At 37.4% G+C, this 21,006-nt stretch overlaps 1 protein-coding gene across 3 annotated transcripts in view; it reads left to right on the forward strand.

Moving 5' to 3' along the window:
• The window catches only part of KIF18A (kinesin family member 18A), a 72,633-nt gene extending 69,231 nt beyond the window's left edge, over positions 1–3,402 (forward strand). For all 3 annotated transcript variants that reach the window (XM_036427582.2, XM_036427583.2, XM_036427584.2), the window contains 2 exons: positions 1,197–1,303; positions 2,755–3,402. In XM_036427582.2, the coding sequence (XP_036283475.1) occupies positions 1,197–1,303; positions 2,755–2,837 (190 nt within the window). In that variant the 3' untranslated portion in view covers positions 2,838–3,402. The remainder of the gene's footprint in view (positions 1–1,196; positions 1,304–2,754) is intronic.
• The last annotated feature ends 17,604 nt before the right edge of the window (positions 3,403–21,006 follow it).

Raw genomic sequence — 21,006 nt, forward strand, 5'->3', positions numbered from 1 at the left:
AGATAAGTAAATTGTAAGGAAAAACAACACTTGTCAAAATTAACCAATGACGCTGATCTTTATACTTAAAGAAATAAAATCACCAAATGACCAAAACAGAATTTTTGCCTTAGACAAAATGACAGTATGCATATTATCAGAAAAGGGTGTTTAGTATATTTTTATGGAATTATATTGACTTAGTTTATTTAACACCATTTAGGAATATAGTATTTTTACAACTGATTGGCTTTACTTGCGTAACACTAGTACCTGTTTTTAACCATTCAGGGGAGGTGTCATTTGCATTCTTGAACAGAGTAGGCACAGTCACTCTTAGGAACACTATAATTATCTCTCTTCCAGACTGAATGAGGTACATAGGTTGAGTTATTTTCCCAAGCGTTCAGTGTGTTCATGCCTTTTTTTTTCCTGTCATATTTAATTGCCATTTCTGACTACTTTAAATGAGCATATAAGGAGCCCATCTTCTGCCTATTCCATAAACATCCAGCCACATCAGTTTACCACATGATTAGGATTGCCAGAAGATTACATTGTTGCCATATCCCCATCATAAGTCCATTGCATTAGTTTTCAAGACAAGAGTTGTCTGTGCCTTACTTATTTGTATATCCTAATACATGAGGCCATGATAGGTGTATAATATGTCCATTCAAATCAAGTTAGAAATTTAACCCATTAATAATGTGAGATTGATATAAATTTTTGAAGATTAAGCAAATGAAAGTAGGTCCATTCGTTTCAGTTTCTATAATTGCTCTAATCAGAGAGACTCAGTCTGATTTTAAAACAAGGTTTCCAGACAATCTTGTTTATATTCCCCAGATTATGATTCTTGTACCAGATTTGTAATATAAGCCTGGTTTTTCACTCCCAGTGTGCTCCTGTCACTACACTTTGGATAACAGAGCTTGCTGATATTCCATCAGAACCCCTGGAAGTATTCTGCTAACAGAATTGTTTCATGCACCTACACTCAAAATCTCTGATTCGAATAAAAATTATTAAAATCACACAGCTATATTTCTCCATGGGCCAAAGATGTATTTAGCACCTCCAATTACTTCTATGGGATTTTACAACTTAATACTCTAGTATTTTACTTTATCTTTAGTCTTTATACATGTAGAATATGTATTAAAACTTGGAGACATAAAACATGCTTCACTAAAATAAAAAATTCTTCTCTCAAGTTCTGCAGCAAATACTTTAACAGCTGAGGAAAATTCTGGATTTGCCAAACGTGTTCGACAAGATAATTCAAGCGATAAGCACTTACAAGAAAACGGACCGGCAGTGGGTATGTTTGAGCTCTTATTTTGATATTTAATAACATACTTACCTAATACATGTATAGTACTGTGGTGTTTTCATAAGAATCTTCTTTTATCTACTCATCACCTTTATTACATGGTAAGTATGACTATCTATGTTGTAAATGAGAAAACTTAAGACACAAAATAGAAAACACTAAGTTAGTACTGCACAGATACTTCATGATAGAGCCAGAACTCAGAACCGTATCTCTAAATCTATAGTCTGCATCTCTCTAGTTTTCTATACTGCTTCACATGGTAGAAGAATTAATAAATAATTGAACTAATTAATTGAAATTTTTAGCGAAAGGTGTTGTTTAATAGGTTGTGATTAAATATATTTTATAGATGAACTATATCTACTTGAAATTTTCCCATTACCCTCTTATTCTTGATCATCTGGCCTCAGACTCACTTGTGCAATTACAGCCAGGCTCCAGTACCTAGTTATATTCATGTTGTAACTCCTGTTAGCAGGTTGAAAAAGATGCTGATGTCCTGAATACATCCTCTCAATTACATTTGCGGGTGACAGGAGTCCATGTCAACAGAACCACATCCTCAGCAAAACCAGAAGAGATAGTGCCACTTAGTTTCTCCGCCTTGGAGTCCAGGCTTCTGTTTCCCTAGCATTCCAATTCCTAGACTTCTTCAGGAAGTATGTGTTTACACCCACTATGTGCTAGGTTCTGTGATGGATACAAACATCATTAAGAACCAGTTTGGTTCTTCTCTAAAGGAACTTAAAATTCTAGCACTTGGAATTTAAAGAGGTTTCATGAGATAAGTGTTTCTAAAAAAACATGAAAACTATTGCTCTTTCATCACAGTAATGTTACATTTCTCAATAGCTTTGCCAAACTGCATTGGTACATCCTTACTTCTTGTGGTAGCCAGTGGCAGTTGTTTACCTTAAGTTCAATGGAAATATCTTTTATGCAAATTTAAAACTCAATAAAGTAAAATTTACTGTTTTTATTTGGTTTATCATGCCATATTTAATAATACTTAACAGTGTGTACATGGCAGTTGGTGTAGATATGTGCTGCCCCATGGATCCTAAAAAAAAAAAAATTCTCCAGGAAGTCATAATTCTGCAACAAAATGATGTTTGTGATAATCGTCAAAGATATATTGGGTTTTCTAATATGCTTATTTTCTAATAATAGAAAATAATCTATTAGGTTATCAAGTATTTCATGCATAAAAAGAGATGAATTAAAAAATATATGCTATGGAGAAAAAAGTACAGTGCTTGCTAAAGAAAAAAGAAGAGCAAACGCTAGGTTAAAGAATGATTTGTCATTAAGGATAATTCACTTCAACTTCAGTTTGCAATATGGAGAAATTGATTTCTAAAAGTAGAATGAATGGTGACTATTCTTTTTGAATGATGCTTTTACCATATTTCTAAATTTTTTTATTTCTTCTCTAGAATATAAAAGAAACATCCATAAAGCAAAGCCAAACATGGTCAGAAAGTTTGGAAGAAACATTTCAAAAGGAAATCTAAGATAAATCACTTCGAAATCAACAGACATTAAATGGACAGCTCTGCTTTTAAGAGAGTTTGTTACCAGCACCCTTGCAGAAATGTACTTAAAGTTTTTTAAGAAGACCAGCTTAAAACTAACTTTACCAAAATAGCTTCAGCAAGAAGAAAATGAAATTCCTTCACTTTTGTTCTTTTGTATTCTAAGGAACTAAAAAAATTTAACAAAAAGGGTTGTTTTAAGTTTCTAAAATATTGGCTACCTTTTAAAATCGGTGGTAGCTCATTTTTTCTATTCTGCAGCAGGTTGATTAGGTAATTTTAAGAAAACAATAGTGAGTTAACTATCATTACTGCTTTTTGAAAATCAGGAGAATTTAGTGGTGATAAAATTATGGCCCAGGATATATTTGGTCTTACATTATTTTAATCATATATGTGACTTTTCTTTGCAAACATGTTTTGATGTTCAAATGTACATATATGTTCCCATAAAGACGTTGTAAATATTATTTAAGTAGTCTTTGTGAATAAAATACTAATATTGTTCCATACTACTTAGTATATTAAAGTCATAGTTTTTATAATGTTTGCTTTTGTGTCTCGTAACTACCCCTTACACACTTTGAACTATAGCATATAAAATGTGAACTTTGTAGATTTGTTTTTCAGATTAAATCAAGTATATGGCACTAGAATCAAGGAATAAAAAGAATCCATAGTTTCTTTAATGATAATGAAAAGATGTTTTAATTATTCCTTTTAGTACCATAGGGAGTACATGGAGCTACGGCTTAATTATATCTCCCTGTTCCCCTGCATTGCTTGGCTTATTTATCTCCTCGATACAACAAATATTTGGTTAAATGTACTTTTAACTTTATATGGCCTCGGACTGTCCCATCAAAGCAACATTCAAAGGTTTTACTACAGAAATGTCATTACCAGGTGTTGTCCTAAATCCCACTGGTGGTGATATATGAGACAATACATAAACTGTGTTGTCTTTCTAAAAAAAAAAAAAAAAATTAATTCTGATCTAGCCATGAGTATTTTATATGATAGTTTATTTTTTTTTACTTAGCAATGAAGAAAAAGACTCAGCAAAATTAAGTAATATGCCAAAGATCTCATAACTAGACAGTGGCAGAGTTGGGATTTTGCATTAAGGTTGCTATAAAGAGTTGTTGCTATTCCTATATTATACACTTCCTCCATCTACAGTGGGCTAATACTCTGCATGTGCATAACTATACAAAAAGTATCCCCTATAGAAAACGAATTCCATTCCCATCGTCACCTGTGATTTGCTAATTTATTTGGAAAAAAGTTTAGTCAATGCATTTTATAATTATGAGTAAATTATATTCAATTCATATTGTTTATATCGAAAAGCAGCTTACATTCTTATTAGTAAAGTATTAATAAAAGTCTTCAGTGTTACTGAAAATATTTACAATCCTATGGATTGCTTTTTCAAGGACTGTTTTGTGTTTACAATCACAATAACACATTATTTGTTGGATATTTACAACTTGCTCGTTGTCAACTTAAGTCAAATATAATCTTGTGTTTCAGCAATCAACACAAGACATTTGTTTGTGAAATACATATGTAGAGTACTAAGTTCTTTCTCTCCTGTAACTTCCTCCAAAAGGCAGTAGTTGACAGATAGTCCATACTTCTCAGAGTGAACATCATTTAACAAACCACTCAAGCTTTGCAAATGGCAAGTTCTGCATAACAGCCACTATAGGGACTAGTTCATCAAGTTAAGAGCTGTCAGGAAAGGTTAGTTCTAATATATTTCTGTGACGTGTGTGTGTGTGTGTGTGTGTGTGTGTGTGTGTGTGTGTGTGCGTGTACCTAAAGCATACTATATGAGATAAAATAAGCCAGGAGTCATAATTTTTTTTTTTTAAGTTCATTCTCATGCTTTCAAACAGATGGAAGATTAAAAGATGTCTGGTATAATTAAGATTAGTAACATGACAGGAAAACAGTTCTATGAGCAGGTCTTTGGGCAAAGATATTATGTCCTAAGCCCCATTTCTTAACCCCATAGAATATTCTTATCTGCTGAAGCTACTTCTCAAATACGAAATGTTAAGAGTACTTTTTATTTAAAATACATTTTTATTGATTTCAGAGAAGAATGGAGAGAGATAGAAACATCAATGATGAGAGAGAAAAATTAACTGGCTGCCTCCTGCAGACGCCCTTTTCCCCACCACCCCCCAAACGGGATCAAGCCTATAACCCAAGCATCCGCCCTTAACCAGAATGGAACCTGGGACCCTTCAGTCCAGACCGACACTGTACCCACTGAGCCAAACAAGCAGGGTGTGGGAATACTTTCTAATGCACCGACCTCTACACACATTCCCTTTCCCATTTTCTTTTCTTGTGGCTATTTCAAAATAACAGTATTTCTTTTATTATTTCCTCCTCTTCTTCCCCATAACAATTATGTACTTTCTTAACTCTGCCAAAGTCATTCATTTGGCTGTTGATTTGATAAAGCCATCCTGAGACTTCCCCACTAGAGTAAAATAATTCAAGCAACTGAGCACTATACTACTAAAGGTCCAAGGTCCATCATCTTGCCTTCAAAAGCTATAATAAGAGAGGTTTCCTGTTTGCTTACCTTTTTGTTTGTTTGTTTGTTTGTTTTAAAACCTAATTATTACTTAGTGGCACCCATTCAGCCAAAGATAATCTCTTAAATACTTTAAATACTTTGATGATTTTGACTCTGGTAAGCCTTGAGAACTAATTGAACTAGATAAACTGTGCAGGTGAATTTCAGTGCTTCTTTTAGACCGACACAATACTTTCAATTCCTTAACAGTAATTTTCCCTGGGAGTCTGCTTCCTCATGACTATGAGTTTAAATTTGTAGGAAGTAAAGCCTAATGAACTTTTGGTTTTATTTAGTAGTCATTACAACTCCCTAGATCGACTCATTCTTCCTCCCCAAAAAAGAAATGATGGATAAAAATTCGTGATATTAAACATCTTTTGTAGGTATTGGGTCGGTTTCACCATCTTCCTTTTCCACTATTGGAAGTTAATGTTTAACTAAGGGTGGTGGGAAATGATGGCTGTCAGAATTAGTTGGAACTGATTTCAAAATTCTCCATCTGTCAGTAGTTTAGCAACATTGCCCATAGGCCCAAGATGATACAGTTGATTGCATAGAAATGACATTACCAGGTGAAATCCATTTACAAAATATAAACTAATTCCCAGCAATGACCATACTGACCATTAGAGTAAGTGCCTTATCAGCCAAAAGTGAGCTGCAAAGGGAAGATGAATACCATATACTAGATACAATTTTTTTTACTTTTTTCCCCAATTCATATAATGCTCATTTAGAAATATACACCCAAAAGGGCTTGATATTTAATTCTTTTATAAACTGTAAACACATCACAGTGGTATTTGGAGATCTTACAGATGTCGTCTGTAAACAGAAGTTGCTTCAAGGCATATTCCAGATAGTTGCTGGTGCAAAATTTAAGATACCGTACTTCAGTTCTTCAAATTGATGCCAATAATTTTTAACATTTGGATAAGAAATGCATGTTCGGTACAGTGAATGTTATAAATGTTTATCTTTCAATGACCATCACAAATACTATCTACAGAACACATTTGCAATACAGATCCTGAATTATGGACAGTTTTGTGATACCTTGAAGTGTATCCATATCTGAAACATACATGAAAATTAAAGACTCTGCAGTCTATTACATTATCCAATGCCAAAAGGAATATAACCTAATACTGCACAACTTAACATGACTCAGCAGTACAAGGGGCTTAGATTTAGAATATTTTTCAATTACAAGTGTCATTAGAAAAAATTGCTGGTGTGAGGGCAGGAGTTCCTATTTAATCAATTCTCCAGACTTTTACAGTTATATCATCAATACACATTTTATATTCAAATATGTCTATGTGTGAAAGGGCCAGTCAGCCTATCTGCAGGTATACATTTATAAACATCCATAACAGTTGAAATGGCAAAATAAATGAAAAGAAATTATCGATGCAATATGAAGCCACCTGTTTCTCAGATGAAAACAAAAAAATGAGTACAAAAATACCCATTGTAATTATTTATGAGGTAATCACACATTGAAACCTTAGATTGGACATTATAAAATTGCTTTTTATACCTAAGGTTTGTTTAGAAATATTTATATTTATTTTACTTTACTAAAATTAGAGCCTATAGCCTAACAGGTTTGTATAGCCATAAATGTTGGGCAGAACCCATTGTTGGGCAGAACCCCAAATGCATGTAAATAAACTTGCATTTGGGGGTGAGCTATATCTATTTAGAGTGTAAAAAAAAAAAAAATAGGAAAAAAATCATTTCAGTTAAAAAAGAAGAAATCAGTATTTCATGTTCCATTACATTTTAGGCATGTGATAGTCATGGCAACAAAATTATAAACTCCATAATATCCAAGATCATGTTGCTTTTGTTCATCACTGTACCCCAACATCTAACACTGTACCTGGTGAAACTACTATTTTTTCCAATTACCTACCGTAGTATGATATAATGTCAATCAGAACTGAGGAACTGGGGTACTGTGGTTATTTGAATTTTTGATTTAATAGTTTTAAATAAGTTTTTTAATTAAAGCCTTTTTGATGTTGACACTTGTTGAAAATTGATATTAGAACTTTAGCATAAGAAGGAATATTAGGAGTTTCTCATCTATCCTTTCATGCAGTGCTGGAACCCCTTCTATGGTCCTGAAATTTTTAATGGGTGGGAAGTTAATTTCTTTGCAAAGAGAGCTCACTCCACTAATGGAACACTTTAAAGTCCAACTCTGGAGACTGGAAGTTATAGTTCAAGTACAAAGGCAGTCTGCTTAAGAATTCCTTCTTGCTTAGCTCCCTGAAGGGTTTTGAGCTAATCACACCTTCATTGGATTGCATGAACCCACCTACATTATAGTAGGCAATCTAATTTACTCCAAGTCCACCCATTTAGATGTAAATCTTATTGAAAAATACCCGCACAGAAACATCTAGAATAATGTCTGACCAAATACCTGGGTAATGTTGTCCAGCCAAGTTGGTACATAAAATTAACCACTACAGGGGACTCTTTTCCACTCCCCACGTGGGAGTCCATTCTGTGGGACTCTTTCCCTCTCCTCACATGGAAGTATGTACTTATTCTTCAATAAATCTCTACCTTTGCTATAAAAAAATAACCACCACAATACCCAACAATATATATAATGCTAATTAAACCAGACAGCTGAACGACCTTCTGGAGGAAGCTAGGACTATGAGGGCTGAGCCCCTTGCACAAATTTTGTGCATCTAGCCTCTAGTGTGTGTGTGTGTGTGTGTGTGTGTGTGTGTGTGTGTGTGTGTATTATATACAGGTATTCCTAAAACTTCTCCCAATGAATAAGTGTTCTGAATCACTTCTAGCTACTGAATTACAGCATTTTCTCCAAGATTCCATAAATAAACTAAAAGTCATGAGTGCTGGGCTTTTAATTTGGCTTTGAAATTATGTAGAAATAGCCTACTACTCTCTTCTCTTCGGAAACATATTGTTAAAGTTACTGATTGAAATCCTTCACCCCTCATATCATTTGTATTGTAGCCAGTGAAAAGAATGCTCTGCTGTTGTCTCTGAAATTGTCCTCCAAGTAACTGGTCCCCATTCTGAAAGTTTTGATGTTTGCACTTTTGTTATTCATATGCATAGGCTAGGAGAATTGATAGCTGCTGACCAGCTTTAGAAAAAAATAAGACACCATCAATTGTAAGATATCCTGATTTTAGAAAAATAACATGAAAAAAATAAAGTATCTCAGCATCAATGAAATAATTGACAATCTTTGCCTTTTCTTCCTCTTCTCTTCTGGGACTCAAATACACGCTAAACCTTCATATTGAATCATTATTCTCCTTTTCTTTTTCTCATTCTTTCACTGCTGCTAAATCAAACCTTTGGATCCTTAATTTTTGTTATTGCATCTTTAAGTTATAGCATTTCTAGTTGATACTCTTGCAAATAAGCAATGTCCCCATTTTTATGGCTTCCAGTTATTTGCTGAAACTTTTATGTTTGTCTTTTATCTCCAGGAGTGTTGCAGATATTGTTTTGCAGTTAGATTTTATGAAAGGACAAGGGGCTTTTTTTGTGGCTGGCTGAATGCACTCTATGGAATAAAAACCATATTGTATGACTTGCAACTACAAGGAGCACACTATAAATGCACACAACAGATCATAAAAGATCCATAATGGATTCTGCAATCAGTTTTCTGTTTCTCCCTGGAAGCGGTAGAGCACAGTGGTTACAAACAAAATCAGTCAGACAGACATGTGCTGGAGTTCTGGCCATGAAATTTTGGGCAGTTACTTAACTTCTCTGAGTCTCACTATTGTTGTCAAAACAATTAAGATAGTAACAGTAGCGCTCTCAAATGATTGTCTTGGGTCAAATTAGAGTAAGAGCCGATGGATCACCTGACATATAGTTCACATTGAACAAATGAAGCACTTCCTATAATTACCAGGAAATTGGTAATAATCAACTTTATCTGGGGCAGTGTTCATCTCCTTCCAGGAATGCTCCATTCCAGCCACATGTGCAGCCCTGGTGCTGTGGTATCTGCTGCTGCTTCTGGGATCTTTCCACAGAGTCTTGGGCTTCGCTGACAAGTTTGCTCAACAGTTTGTACTTAAGGCACATCTTTGATTTCTAGGTCTTCATTTACAGATGTGCAGCCCAGAAAATTTTGCTTCCTTCCACCCATGCTGGCCAGGCCTAGAGCTTTGTTCTCCAATGGGAGCTTTCTCATCTGCAGTTTTCTCATCGGCAGTTGAAAGGGTAGAGAGGAGTAAGAGAGCAGTTGTGGGAAAACTTGGAAAAGAGCATGTAAATTCCCTCTGGCAACACAAGTCCCTTCCTGCACAGGGTCCAAATCAGAAACAGGTCCTCCAATGTACAGAAACAAGGATACTGAGATAACTCCTGGGCCATTTCAGACACCTGACCCCCGAGAGAGGTCCACAGGTGCTTCTTGTTTATACTCACATTTTGAATCTCCTAGGGGAGGGGGCATGTGCTCACCAGCACAGCCCGAAGGGATTTTAGGGGTTCACTGAGCCATTATAGATATGGAAAGTGTCAGTTGCTGTGGAAGACTGGGCTCAAACTGGATTAGCCCCCAAGAGATGTTCCCGTGGCTATAAAAAATGTGGAATCCTCAAGATGACCTCATCTTCTTATTAACCTTCTTTCTCCTTGAACTTGACTACAGACAAATTGCAATTAGTTGAGTTTGGGGTTATAAAACATGTAATTTCTATGAGGATAGGGTTCATGACTCATTTATCTCTGTGTCCTCAGGGCAAGCCCTGTGCATGGAATATTATTGCTGCTGCTTAATGTGCAAACAATAGTATGGTTGAATTTGGTTTACTCCCAATGATTTAGTCCATGACTAATCCATGTTTCAAAGGAAGTAACAACACATGCTTTGTTAGCCCCAACACAACTTTTGATGGAGAAAAAATGAAATATTTCTAAAAATACTATTAAATAGCATCAAGATATTTACTACAATTATCATTTATATAACTGGAGTTCAGCAACTCATTTCTGTTAGAGCTGTTCCATTCTGCAATATTATGTAGTAAAGATTAATATTGTGTGAAAATGTATCATTCTTTCCTTAAAATGCATACTCTGTTTAGTATAGATCATAAACACAGATCCTGGTCCCAGCCATTTTGAAAGAAAGTTCATTGTTATTTTTCTTTCTGTTACAATTGTCCTTCCCAGGCTTTGTCTTGGTAATAATCACTGGGGAATAGTTGTGTGTGTGACCCTAAAAGAAATGTGATGACAGTCATTTGGGAGCAGAATCAGATCCCACTTATTATTAACTTTCCCCCTCCCTCTGTGCTCTGGTCCCCACCACTCCTAGCCACTACTGAAACCTATTTCATCAGGTATATAGCTTTTCTCTATCACTTGCCTCTCTATCTTTCTCCTTCTTTAGGATCCTTTCTCACATCTTGGTTCTTTAATTCAACAGACTTCAATTAAGCACATGCTAGATGCTTGACACAAAACTGGGCACTGGGATGGGTGCAAAGAATAATAAGACATTGTCTTGCTGTCTAGATCCTAAAAGCTCACAGTACAGTTTAGGAAGTTGATATGTAAACAAAACATCCAAGTACATATGTGCGGAAACAGAGGCATCTGAAAGTTGTCATGGGAGTAAATATGATCAGGTGTCACATATATGACCTAACGTAATTTCAGTCCTCATTCTTCCTTTTATTATAAACTTCTTGAAATAATATTACTGTACACGTGTGGATAGATTTCTAACTATGTGTACTTGGTATTTTATCTACATGATCTCTTTATTTGCACAACAAATCCAGAACTAAGTTCTAGCATCATTCTCAGCCTACTGCTGAGGGAAAGAAGCAGAGAGAGAGATTCCGTATTTCCTTTAATATAGCATAGCTGCTAAATAGTATCTACCTGAATTAATTAAGCTGCTTTTAGTTGCAAAGATTAAAAAAAAAAAAACCTCAAACTGAATTAAACAATCAAGCAATTTATTGGTTTTTATAACTGAAAGAGGTAGGATGAGCTTCAGGTGAAATTTGGTCCAGCAGCACAGTGATGTCATCATGGGCCCAAGGTCTTTCCCTCTCTCTCTTTTACCTTTCATCCTACTGGCTTTATCCTTGAGCTGGTTCTGCTGCTGTTAGCAGAATGACTGCTGCAGCACCCAGCACTGCATGTCTCCTTTTTCTTATCTAGAACAGAGAAGTCCCTCTCTGGCCACCAAACTACTAGTGCAGGCTTCCCTTTGATGCTGTCACTTCTAAATCAAATAGGGTCTTTAGAAGAATGAGATGCTGGGAAATAATGCATGTTACCTTCTATACTGCTGAGCTGTTGAGAGGATTTGATAGGACAAAATCCTCAGTGCTGGTATATAAAGCTTCTCACAGAGGTCAGCTAGTAGTAGCCGTAGTAGTAGTAGTAGCAGCAGCAATAGTAGTGAGTACTTTGTTATACATTGCCATGAATGAACTATTAAGGAGGAGGACTTAGAAGAGAATATTATGATCTGAATGTTTGTGAACCCCAAAAATTTATAGGCTGAAATCCTAATGCCCAATGTGGTGGTGTTGATAGAAAGTGCTTTGGGGAGGACACAGCATGAAAGAGCTGGCTTTGTACCAGGAAGAAAGCCCTCACTGGGAAACCATAGTGACAACCTTCATCTTGGACTTTCCAGTCTCCAAAACTGTGAACAATACATTTCTGTTGTTTAAGAGCTACCTATTGTGTGGCATTTTGTTATAAAATCCCAAACAGACTAAGGCAGTTATTATTCTTAGTCTTAGTCTTAGTCTTATTCACTTTGTTATATATTCATGTTGTCAACACTTATTTCTTCATTCAACAAATATTTATTGAGCACCAGGCACTGTTCTAGGTGCTGAGAATTCAGCAGTGGACACAAACAAGTCCTTGCTGTTCCAGAGCTGACTTTCCTATGGAAGAGCGATGAATAAACACATAATAAAAATAACAATTGAATATTGACTGTGAAGAAGAATAAGAGAAGTGTGTGGATACAGAGCAAGGAGGAAGAGTAAGTGGTGTGCTTTATAGAGTGGTCAGAGAGGACCTTACCAATAAGTGGCATTTGAGCAGAAGCCTAAAGAAGTAAACCTGTGAACTATGTGGGCAATCAAGGAAAGAGCATCCCCAGAAGAAGGAACAGCAAATGCATTAACTCCTGTGTTTGTTTCTATCTGTTTGGGGCCCAGAGAAATGCAAGAACCAAGTACCAAGGTAGATGGTTCACAGCAAAATGCCTGTAAACCACTATAACATTTCCTGTGTCTTAAAGCCCACAATTCCCTGCCACTATCTGAGAGGCAATAATACAGTTTTGACTTTTCTTCCTCTTTCCAACTTTGCACTTGGCACAGTTGGGCTCTGGTGGAATCCTCACCAATCCTCTGGGGGGAGGGGGAGGTTTAAGAAATATAGTTTCTGATCTTACAACCACTTCACTACAGGGGAGAACCCAGAAAGGAGAAAATAGTGCTAAGTTGTCAAAGACATTCTTCAGAACTATTTTTGATACCTTATATGTGGATTTTACAGAGTTAGATCCTAGAGAAAGATCTAATATGCCTCTTATATTGCTTTCTGGAATACCATTTTTCTCAGCTAAGATTTTGATAGGGACTAGGTGGCAGTCATTTTAAACTCTGGTACATGCCTGGGACCTAGAATTTCAGGTGACTGAAGCTTTATCCATTTTTAGCCCCATCTATGAGGATGACAAAGCCAAGAGTTGATTTTTTTTAAAATTAAAAATCATGGCCAATGGTCTCAGTTGTTGGGCCACTGCATTGCTGTACTATAAGGGTGCCATAGAGTTGGAATCACAGCAATCCTGTGTAAAAACTGGTCAAATGTCAGGCCACAGTCTCGCTGGATTATGAGACATTATGGGCAGGCAATCTCTGTTATGCAGGCATGTGAAAGCAGTAAAGCCTGCAGGTGATGACAATAGACCAGGTGTATGCATGCACTTGTCTCACAGAAGATGGTACCCTCTGACAAGATAATAATAGTTCACTCCACTTATTTTACCTGATTATTTCTTCTTATTTCTTCCCGACATGAAAAATAATGATCCTCCATTTAATATCAGCCAAATAGGATTGATTGTCCTTAAAGAAAAACATTGTAATGGGCCTTTGAGCAGCTCTACTCAACCAGTGCCACTAAAATTAAGGGCCCTGAGTTGAAACATGTTGGGTGTTTAGTATTTCACTATGTAACTTTTTTATTAATCAAGGGAATTCTCATTGCAAGTCTCTAGAGTCTAGACAATTGCTTTCATATTCCACATCTATTGCTTCCAAAAGCATGAGGCCAAGTCTAAGCTAACTCTAAAAACAAAGAATTCAGCCTAGTTGGCATGGCTTAGTGGTTGAGCATTGATCTATGAACCAGGAGGTAATGTTTGGTTCCCGGTCAGGGCAAATGACCAGGTTTTGAGCTTGATCCCCAGTGGAGACGTGCAGGATGCAGCCAATCAATGATTTTCTTTTATCATTGATGTTTCTCTCTCTCTCTCTCTCTCTCTCTCTCTCTCTCTCTCTCTCTCTCTCTCTCTCTCTCTCTCTCCCCTCCCTTCCTCTCTGAAATAAAAGTTAAAAAAGACTCCGTCTTCTCCCCATATACATATATTTTCCCCCTTCTTTTTTATTCTCTTTCTTATATTTTTTCCTTTTCTCAGTATTATTTTTGCACTTTTTTAAATCCCCTAATACTCTTTTCTCTTGTGGTAACTTTTATTTGGGGTTATTAGTATCATGAATACATTTGTGTTTGGTACCTTGTGCATAGTTGCCTTGTTGTGTTGTATTTTTGTGCCTTTAAGTCAACACAGGAGAGAGAGAGCTACATAACCAGACACCCTGAGAGGAACAATCATGGAGAGATAAGGAAACAACCTGCATATTAAAGAAAATGAGGCATCACCAGAAAAAGAAGTAAACAAAATGGAGGCAAGCAATATGTCAGAGAAAGAATTCAGAGAAATGGTCAGAGGGTTGCTGAAAAAGAATGGAAGACAAATTCAACAATATGTGTAAGAACCAAGTGGAAATGAAGAAGAACCAAGAAGAAATGAAAAATGGCATTGCTGTAATAAAGAACTCAATAGAAAGCATCAACAGAAGATTAGAAGAAGCAGAGGATGACATCAGTGAGCTAGAAGAAAAGGTAGGAAAAAATACCCAAGCAGAGCAGCATCTAGGAAAAAACACTTAAAAAACAGGAGGAGAACCTAAGGGAACTTTGGGACAACACGAAATGAAACAACATCTGCATAATAAGAATACCAGAAGGCAAGGAAATGGAGCAAGGAATAGAAAACCTGAATGAAGAAATAATAATGACAGAAAAGTTCCCTGATATAGGGGGAAAAAATCTCTCTCTCTCTCTCTCTCTGTCTCTCTGTCTCTGTCTCTGTCTCTCTCTCTCTCTCTCTCTCACACACACACACACACACACACACACACATATACACACATATACACACACAAAAGACTCCAGAGAAAGCAATCTTTGTTCCCCAGCTTGATATTTGCCATCAAGAAAGGCAAATAATACAGCATTCTGTCAGCTGCCTGAAAAACTCAAGGCCCAGGCAGATGTGCCTTTTTGCTGAAGACCTTTCCACCTGTGTAGGCCAATACTAACTACTTTCCTGTGCAACTAATGATGCTCATGATATCAAAAGTGCTAGAAATAGTTGACATAGATTCAAATGAAGACCTGTGGTACAGATGGGCAACCTCCATTATCCTACCTATAATGTGATTATATTTTCTTTTTTATGACTAAATATTAACTCTGTAGAGACAGGATTAGTTTCTTATTCATTTTTTAATGTCCTGCATCAAACGTGCCTGGCATAAAGTAAGTGTTCAATAAATAAATGTATATTACATATGATTGAATGAATGAATGAAGCATCATCTGAGTCCCAGTGATAAATATGAGGTTTAACTACTCAAACTGGGGACATAAATGAGTTTAAAATTTCTGTATAAGAAAATGGTATCTCTTGGTCTCTGCTCATTGACCCAGATGTGGCTTTTTGACCTCTCATCAATCCTCTTGTTACCTGATATCTCTTGGTAAATGAGTTCTTAAAGAGGAGAAATGGGCAAAGGGCCTGAAACAAAAAGTGAAGGAGAATATTATTAAAGAATTGATACATATCAGTTGTTTGAGAGGAGGAAAAAAAATCTCAACTTCAAATTTGGGGAGGACCAGTGCCAAAAAGAGAGTAATGTCTGGGATTCCTTTTATAGTCCCAAGGCTCTTTCCTATCAATTATCTTAATTTTACTAAGACAGACATAAGCTGCCCTGTGAAATAGAGGCTATTTCACAAAAAGCTATAATAAAGAAGGCAGCTAAGCATAAAGAAAGGAAGGAAGGAAAGAAGGAAGGAGGAAGGGGAAGGGGGGAGAGGGAGGAAGGAAGGAAGGAAGGAAGGAAGGAAGGAAGGAAGGAAGGAAGGAAGGAAGGAAGGAAGGAAGGAAGGAAACACTGATCACTTAATCATCACATCTCTATGTGGAAGGTATCAGCATGTTGCTCCCCAGGATCTCCCCTCCCCCCCAAAAAAGAGATAAAAGCAAACCCTATACCTCAAAACACTAAGTCCAACTTTTAGTACTTCCAAAGCTAAGATATTTCTTATCCAATCTATTCCCTTCAAATAGTGGAGAATGGTGGGGGTGAGTGGTCTAGCAACGTGTTTTTATTTTTTCATTTTAGATCAGACTATAAAATTGGTATTTTATTGCCCAATCAATCAAGGACACATGTATTACTTAGCACTGTTTGAAGTCATATCTATAATGTTAAAGTTTCAATTAAAAGCATATACTTTTTCAAGCTCAGAGTAAAAAGAAACACCAAAAACATAAATATAAACTGCAATTTCATGCTTTGTTACTATTTCATTGTATGGCCTTTCATGAATCTCTCTGCATTTGTTACAAATGAGGAAGATGTTTTAAATCATCCCTAAGTGATTGAAGAGAACTATTCATGTTATGTTTGTAAACAGTAGCTGATGGTGAAGCTTCCTGATTCCTACAGTTGTGTAGCCATTATGGGTAGAGTTATTAGGCATGTATTCTCAATGGAGTGATTTGACTGGGACGTGAATAAGGATGCCTAGGCCTCCTTGTCTTGTGCAACCAAGTCTTGAAGATAATAGCTGCTGCCACTTACTGAATGACAGCCACGTGCCAGGCACCGCACTACCTTTATCTGATATAATCATTATAAGTGCCTCTGAGACTCTCAGATGCTGAAACAAATGCCCAGAAAAGTCAAATGATCTGCCCAAGGTGACAGGGATGGTATATCACAGCCATTCTCACTAATAATCTACACACAAAGGACCTTCAAAAGAGGTTGCCTTGATTTTGGACTTCCAAATACATCTCTGTTCTTGGAAGTCACCATTTTTTGACAAATTGGCAAGCGTGGGAAATGAGGATACTTGGCATCATCAAAATCAGGGCAAGTCCGGGAGCCCAGGCCTGGACTTGTAAAGAGTGCGGCTGGGATTTATTTCAAAAGGACACGGCCCAGTGGGGATTCCTTGGCTTTGGCCCATTTTCAATAGTCTGGGTGAACTGAGCGGATTGCAGACTGTAATTTTTCCTTTTTGTGTTTTAAACATAGAAAAAGCTTTTGTTCTTCTCTACTTCATTGTCTGCTACTCCACTCCCCTCTTCTCACCCCCACTAACACCTCGCTGCTAACGTGTTAAGAGCATCTCCCTATGTGGATGATCTGACTCACTCCTTTTCAATAACACCCTCTTCCTTGATAAATCAATACCCTGACCAAAGTGACTGTGCATTTAGGTCATTAATCAAAGAAGTCATGATAGGAGAAGTGGGATGCAGCTTTGTCAAGGTAGTTTTTGCTTTTGGTCTTATTTACCTGCATAATGTAGTAAAAGCATGGGCTTCTAACATCTGATTAAGAAGGAAAACAACAACAACAACAAAAAAAAAAAACCAAACAAACACAGATTGCACTGAGCTGTGGTGAGTGAGCAAAGAAAACAAGAAAAAGGGGAGAATGAACTCTAACAGGAAGTCATGAATTGACCTGGGTAAATTGCATCCTCTCTGTATCTTGGGGTAAGGGATGTTGTTTAAACTTATATCCTCAAATTCTTTGATATACTTCCCTCTGGGTGGTAGAGCTTAGTCCTCCATTCCCCAAAAGTTACAAGATATAAGTAGTAAATTAACTACTACCATAACATGGCCATGAATTAAGCTTTTCTGACAATTAAAGCAAAAAAGATAAATAAAATATATTAGATTTTATTGTTGCCATCCCCTGTCAGAAGAAATCAAATTCATTTACAGAAGCACAAAAAAAAATCATTTTTTTCTATTACCAGTTTTTAAGGTGGGAAGAATCGTGTAGGTCTTTGATTAGCTCATCAGTGACTAAACAGGAAATGTAAAAGACACAGAGAAGCTGTTCAGGTAGTTGATCCTTGTACAACTCTTTAGTGAAGGGCTTCATATTTATAATCAAATTATAAATGAAGGCAATGAAGGCATTCCTGCCAGGTAGGCGAAAATGTGATTCTAGAAAATTGCCTTGAAGAAAAGAATGAATAGTTAAGAACCACTTTTATCACAACTTTCTCCTACAAAAAAAGGTTTCAGTGATTCTCTATTACCTACAGGTTTCAAACTAAATTTCTGTAGCAAAGCAATCACACCACAGAGACTTGTTAACAAATTTCAGCATAAAGTATTCTTACTTAAGCATTTGCCAAAGGTTTTATATCACTCAAAAAACTCTGACTATTGGCAACTTTCTAGTGGATTTGTTAAGGAAGGAATGTAAGGGGAAGGCTGGATGGGACCAGAACAGGCTGACATGCCAGAGAGAGAGATGAGCTGGGATACCAGTGAGGTCTTCTCAGCATCAGGTGACTTGGGTTTGCACTGAAAAGATAATGACAGGAATGAAAAGGATAATGAACATTATATAACTTTTCTTATGTTTTTAAAAAAAATACTCACTGAATACCTACCACTGTTCCAGTTTCTTGGGATGCATTAATAAGACACACACACATACACACACACAAACATTTTCTACCCTTGCATACTTATATCCCAGGAGAGAGAGATAAACAGTAAACAATTACCTGAATAAGTAAGTTTTATAGTTTATAGTGGATAGACAATAAGGGCTATGTAGAAGGAAAAAAAGAGAGGAAGGTAAGGGAAATTGGAAAGGGAGGGGCGCATGTTGCAATTTTAAGTGAGTGGTCGAGGAGGCCTTGCTACAAACATGAAATCTGAGCAAAGCCGGGAGGAGATGAGGCAGCTAACCATGCAGACATGAGAGAAGGGAAAGGTCAGAGCTGGGGCACAGCCAGGAGGCTAGTGAGCCATGGAGAGGAGTAGGAGGTGACTTCAGGGAGGTGCTGTGGGGTCCACAGGTCACCGTTAGAGCTTTTGGCTTTTATTCTGAGGCTAAGCAGGAGCCCCAGGTTCTGAGTAGAGGGGGTGGGTGACACAACCCAACTTAGGTTTTAAAAAGCCTTCTCCGGCTGAGGTGAGGATAGAACAGGAAGCCCGGTGCATGGAAGAAGAAACGTCAGACCATGGAATTAAACAGAATCCAGTGCCAAGGACGCCTTTGTGAATGACCTCATCTGAGCTGGCTGAAGCACTTTGTCACAGTGTGAAGCTGATGAGAGGAAGGCTCTTTCCTAGTTTTCCAGGTTGCATGTGTCTTAGATGGGTACATTGGATTAGAGAGCAATTCCTGGGTGTCCTGGTGACCGCGGTCCTGGCCTGCCATTGCTGCCCATCCAGGCCTCAGTCCTGGGGCCACTTCTGGATTTTCACTTATTTTCAAGGCATGGGAGTCTTTATTTATTTGTTTATTTTTGGGAATATTCTTATTGCTTTCAGAGAAGAAGGGAGAAAGAGAAAGAGAAGCATCAATAATGAGAATCATTAATCAGCTGCCTCTTGCACACCCCATACAGGGGATTGAGCCCGCAATGTAGGCATGTGCCCTGACCGGAAATAGAACCATGGCCTCCTGGTTCATAGGTGATTGCTCAACCACTGAGCCACACCAGATGGAAACTTTAAAATCTCTTCTGGAGCATTTTCCTCTGGGCAGAGACACCCCCAGCCGCCTTCTTCATTTGACCCTGGGGCTGGGGAAGGGAGCAAGAAGACACTCATCTGGACAAATCTCATCTGTTTCCTGGATTCTCTTAGAGTGATTACCAACACTATCTTTCTGGGGAGAGGCATGTCCACATCACCATTAATCAGGGTTAAGGAGGTTCAAACTAGCTCATTCCTGGATGGGCCTTTGGAGCAACATCATCCAATAAATATAATTCCAGCCACATATGTAACTTCAAATAGTCTAGTAGCCACATTTTAAAATGCAAAGAGAAACAGGTGAGACGAATGTTCATAATATCTATTACCCAATTCAATATATCTAAAATATTATTTCAAAATGAAATCAATATGAAAATTCTTCAGGAGATATTTTAAATTTACTTTTATACTAAATCTTCAAACTCTATTGTATATCTTACAGGCCCAGCACATCTCAATGCAGTCCAGCCCACTTCAAGTGCTCCATAGCCACGTGTGGCTGGCCAGTGGCTACTCTACTGGATAATGTGTCTCTAGAACTGTAGCCCAAGATGTATTGCTACAAGCCAACTAGCTTTGTACACAACTGTTTTGTACACAGAATATTAGAACTTGGACTAAGAAGCTGGAATTTGGTCATACGTTGTAGAAGGGAGGTGGGAGGTATCTTTATCATACCCCATCCTCAACCACAATTTATCTCCTACTCTCTACAGTACACCAAAGACATATATAAATGAGAAAGGGTCTTGTAAACAGAAAAGTGTTTTGCCCACACTTCACATCTGCTGGCTCTATCTTTGGCGTGTACACACTGTTCCTGCCAGAATGTACTTGAAGAGTGAAAAGGTACTCAAAAAGCAAAATGTCTTCTTATGAAAAAGGTGTTGGGCTCACTCCAGGGATTCAGCCCGAGAAAGACTCAAAACTCCAGCACGCGGCGAACAGAGCTTTATTTGAGCCAGGTTGTCTCCAGTTGCTACTGTCAGGGTAATTCACAGCCAAGGTCTGCTGTGTTTTTCACTGAGGCAATGTATTTCTAGGCCCCGTCAAGGCTCTCCATATTGCCCTTTAGTGATTACTGGTCCTGGTGGGGCAGTCTCTCCCATGAACACAGCACTCAGAGCAAGGACTTGAGCTCTGGCAGATGTTTGAGCTGGGTAAGTTGCAGCCTAGGAGAGAAGAAAGGAAGCTGGAAGGTGTCTCTGCATGGCTTGTAGAGTTTTTTGTTTTTACTTCGTCTTAAAATCAAATTCAGGCTATAAAGTGCTAGAATTGCCAAGCACACCCAATCAATAACAAGACATTGAGGGCAATAGAGGAAAGAGCTAACGAAATATACAGGTATTTTACTGGACTATCACCAGGCTGAGCA

Source organism: Pipistrellus kuhlii, unplaced genomic scaffold (genome assembly GCF_014108245.1).
Source record: "Pipistrellus kuhlii isolate mPipKuh1 unplaced genomic scaffold, mPipKuh1.p scaffold_m20_p_9, whole genome shotgun sequence".
In the NCBI taxonomy this organism is placed as follows: Eukaryota; Metazoa; Chordata; class Mammalia; order Chiroptera; family Vespertilionidae; genus Pipistrellus; species Pipistrellus kuhlii.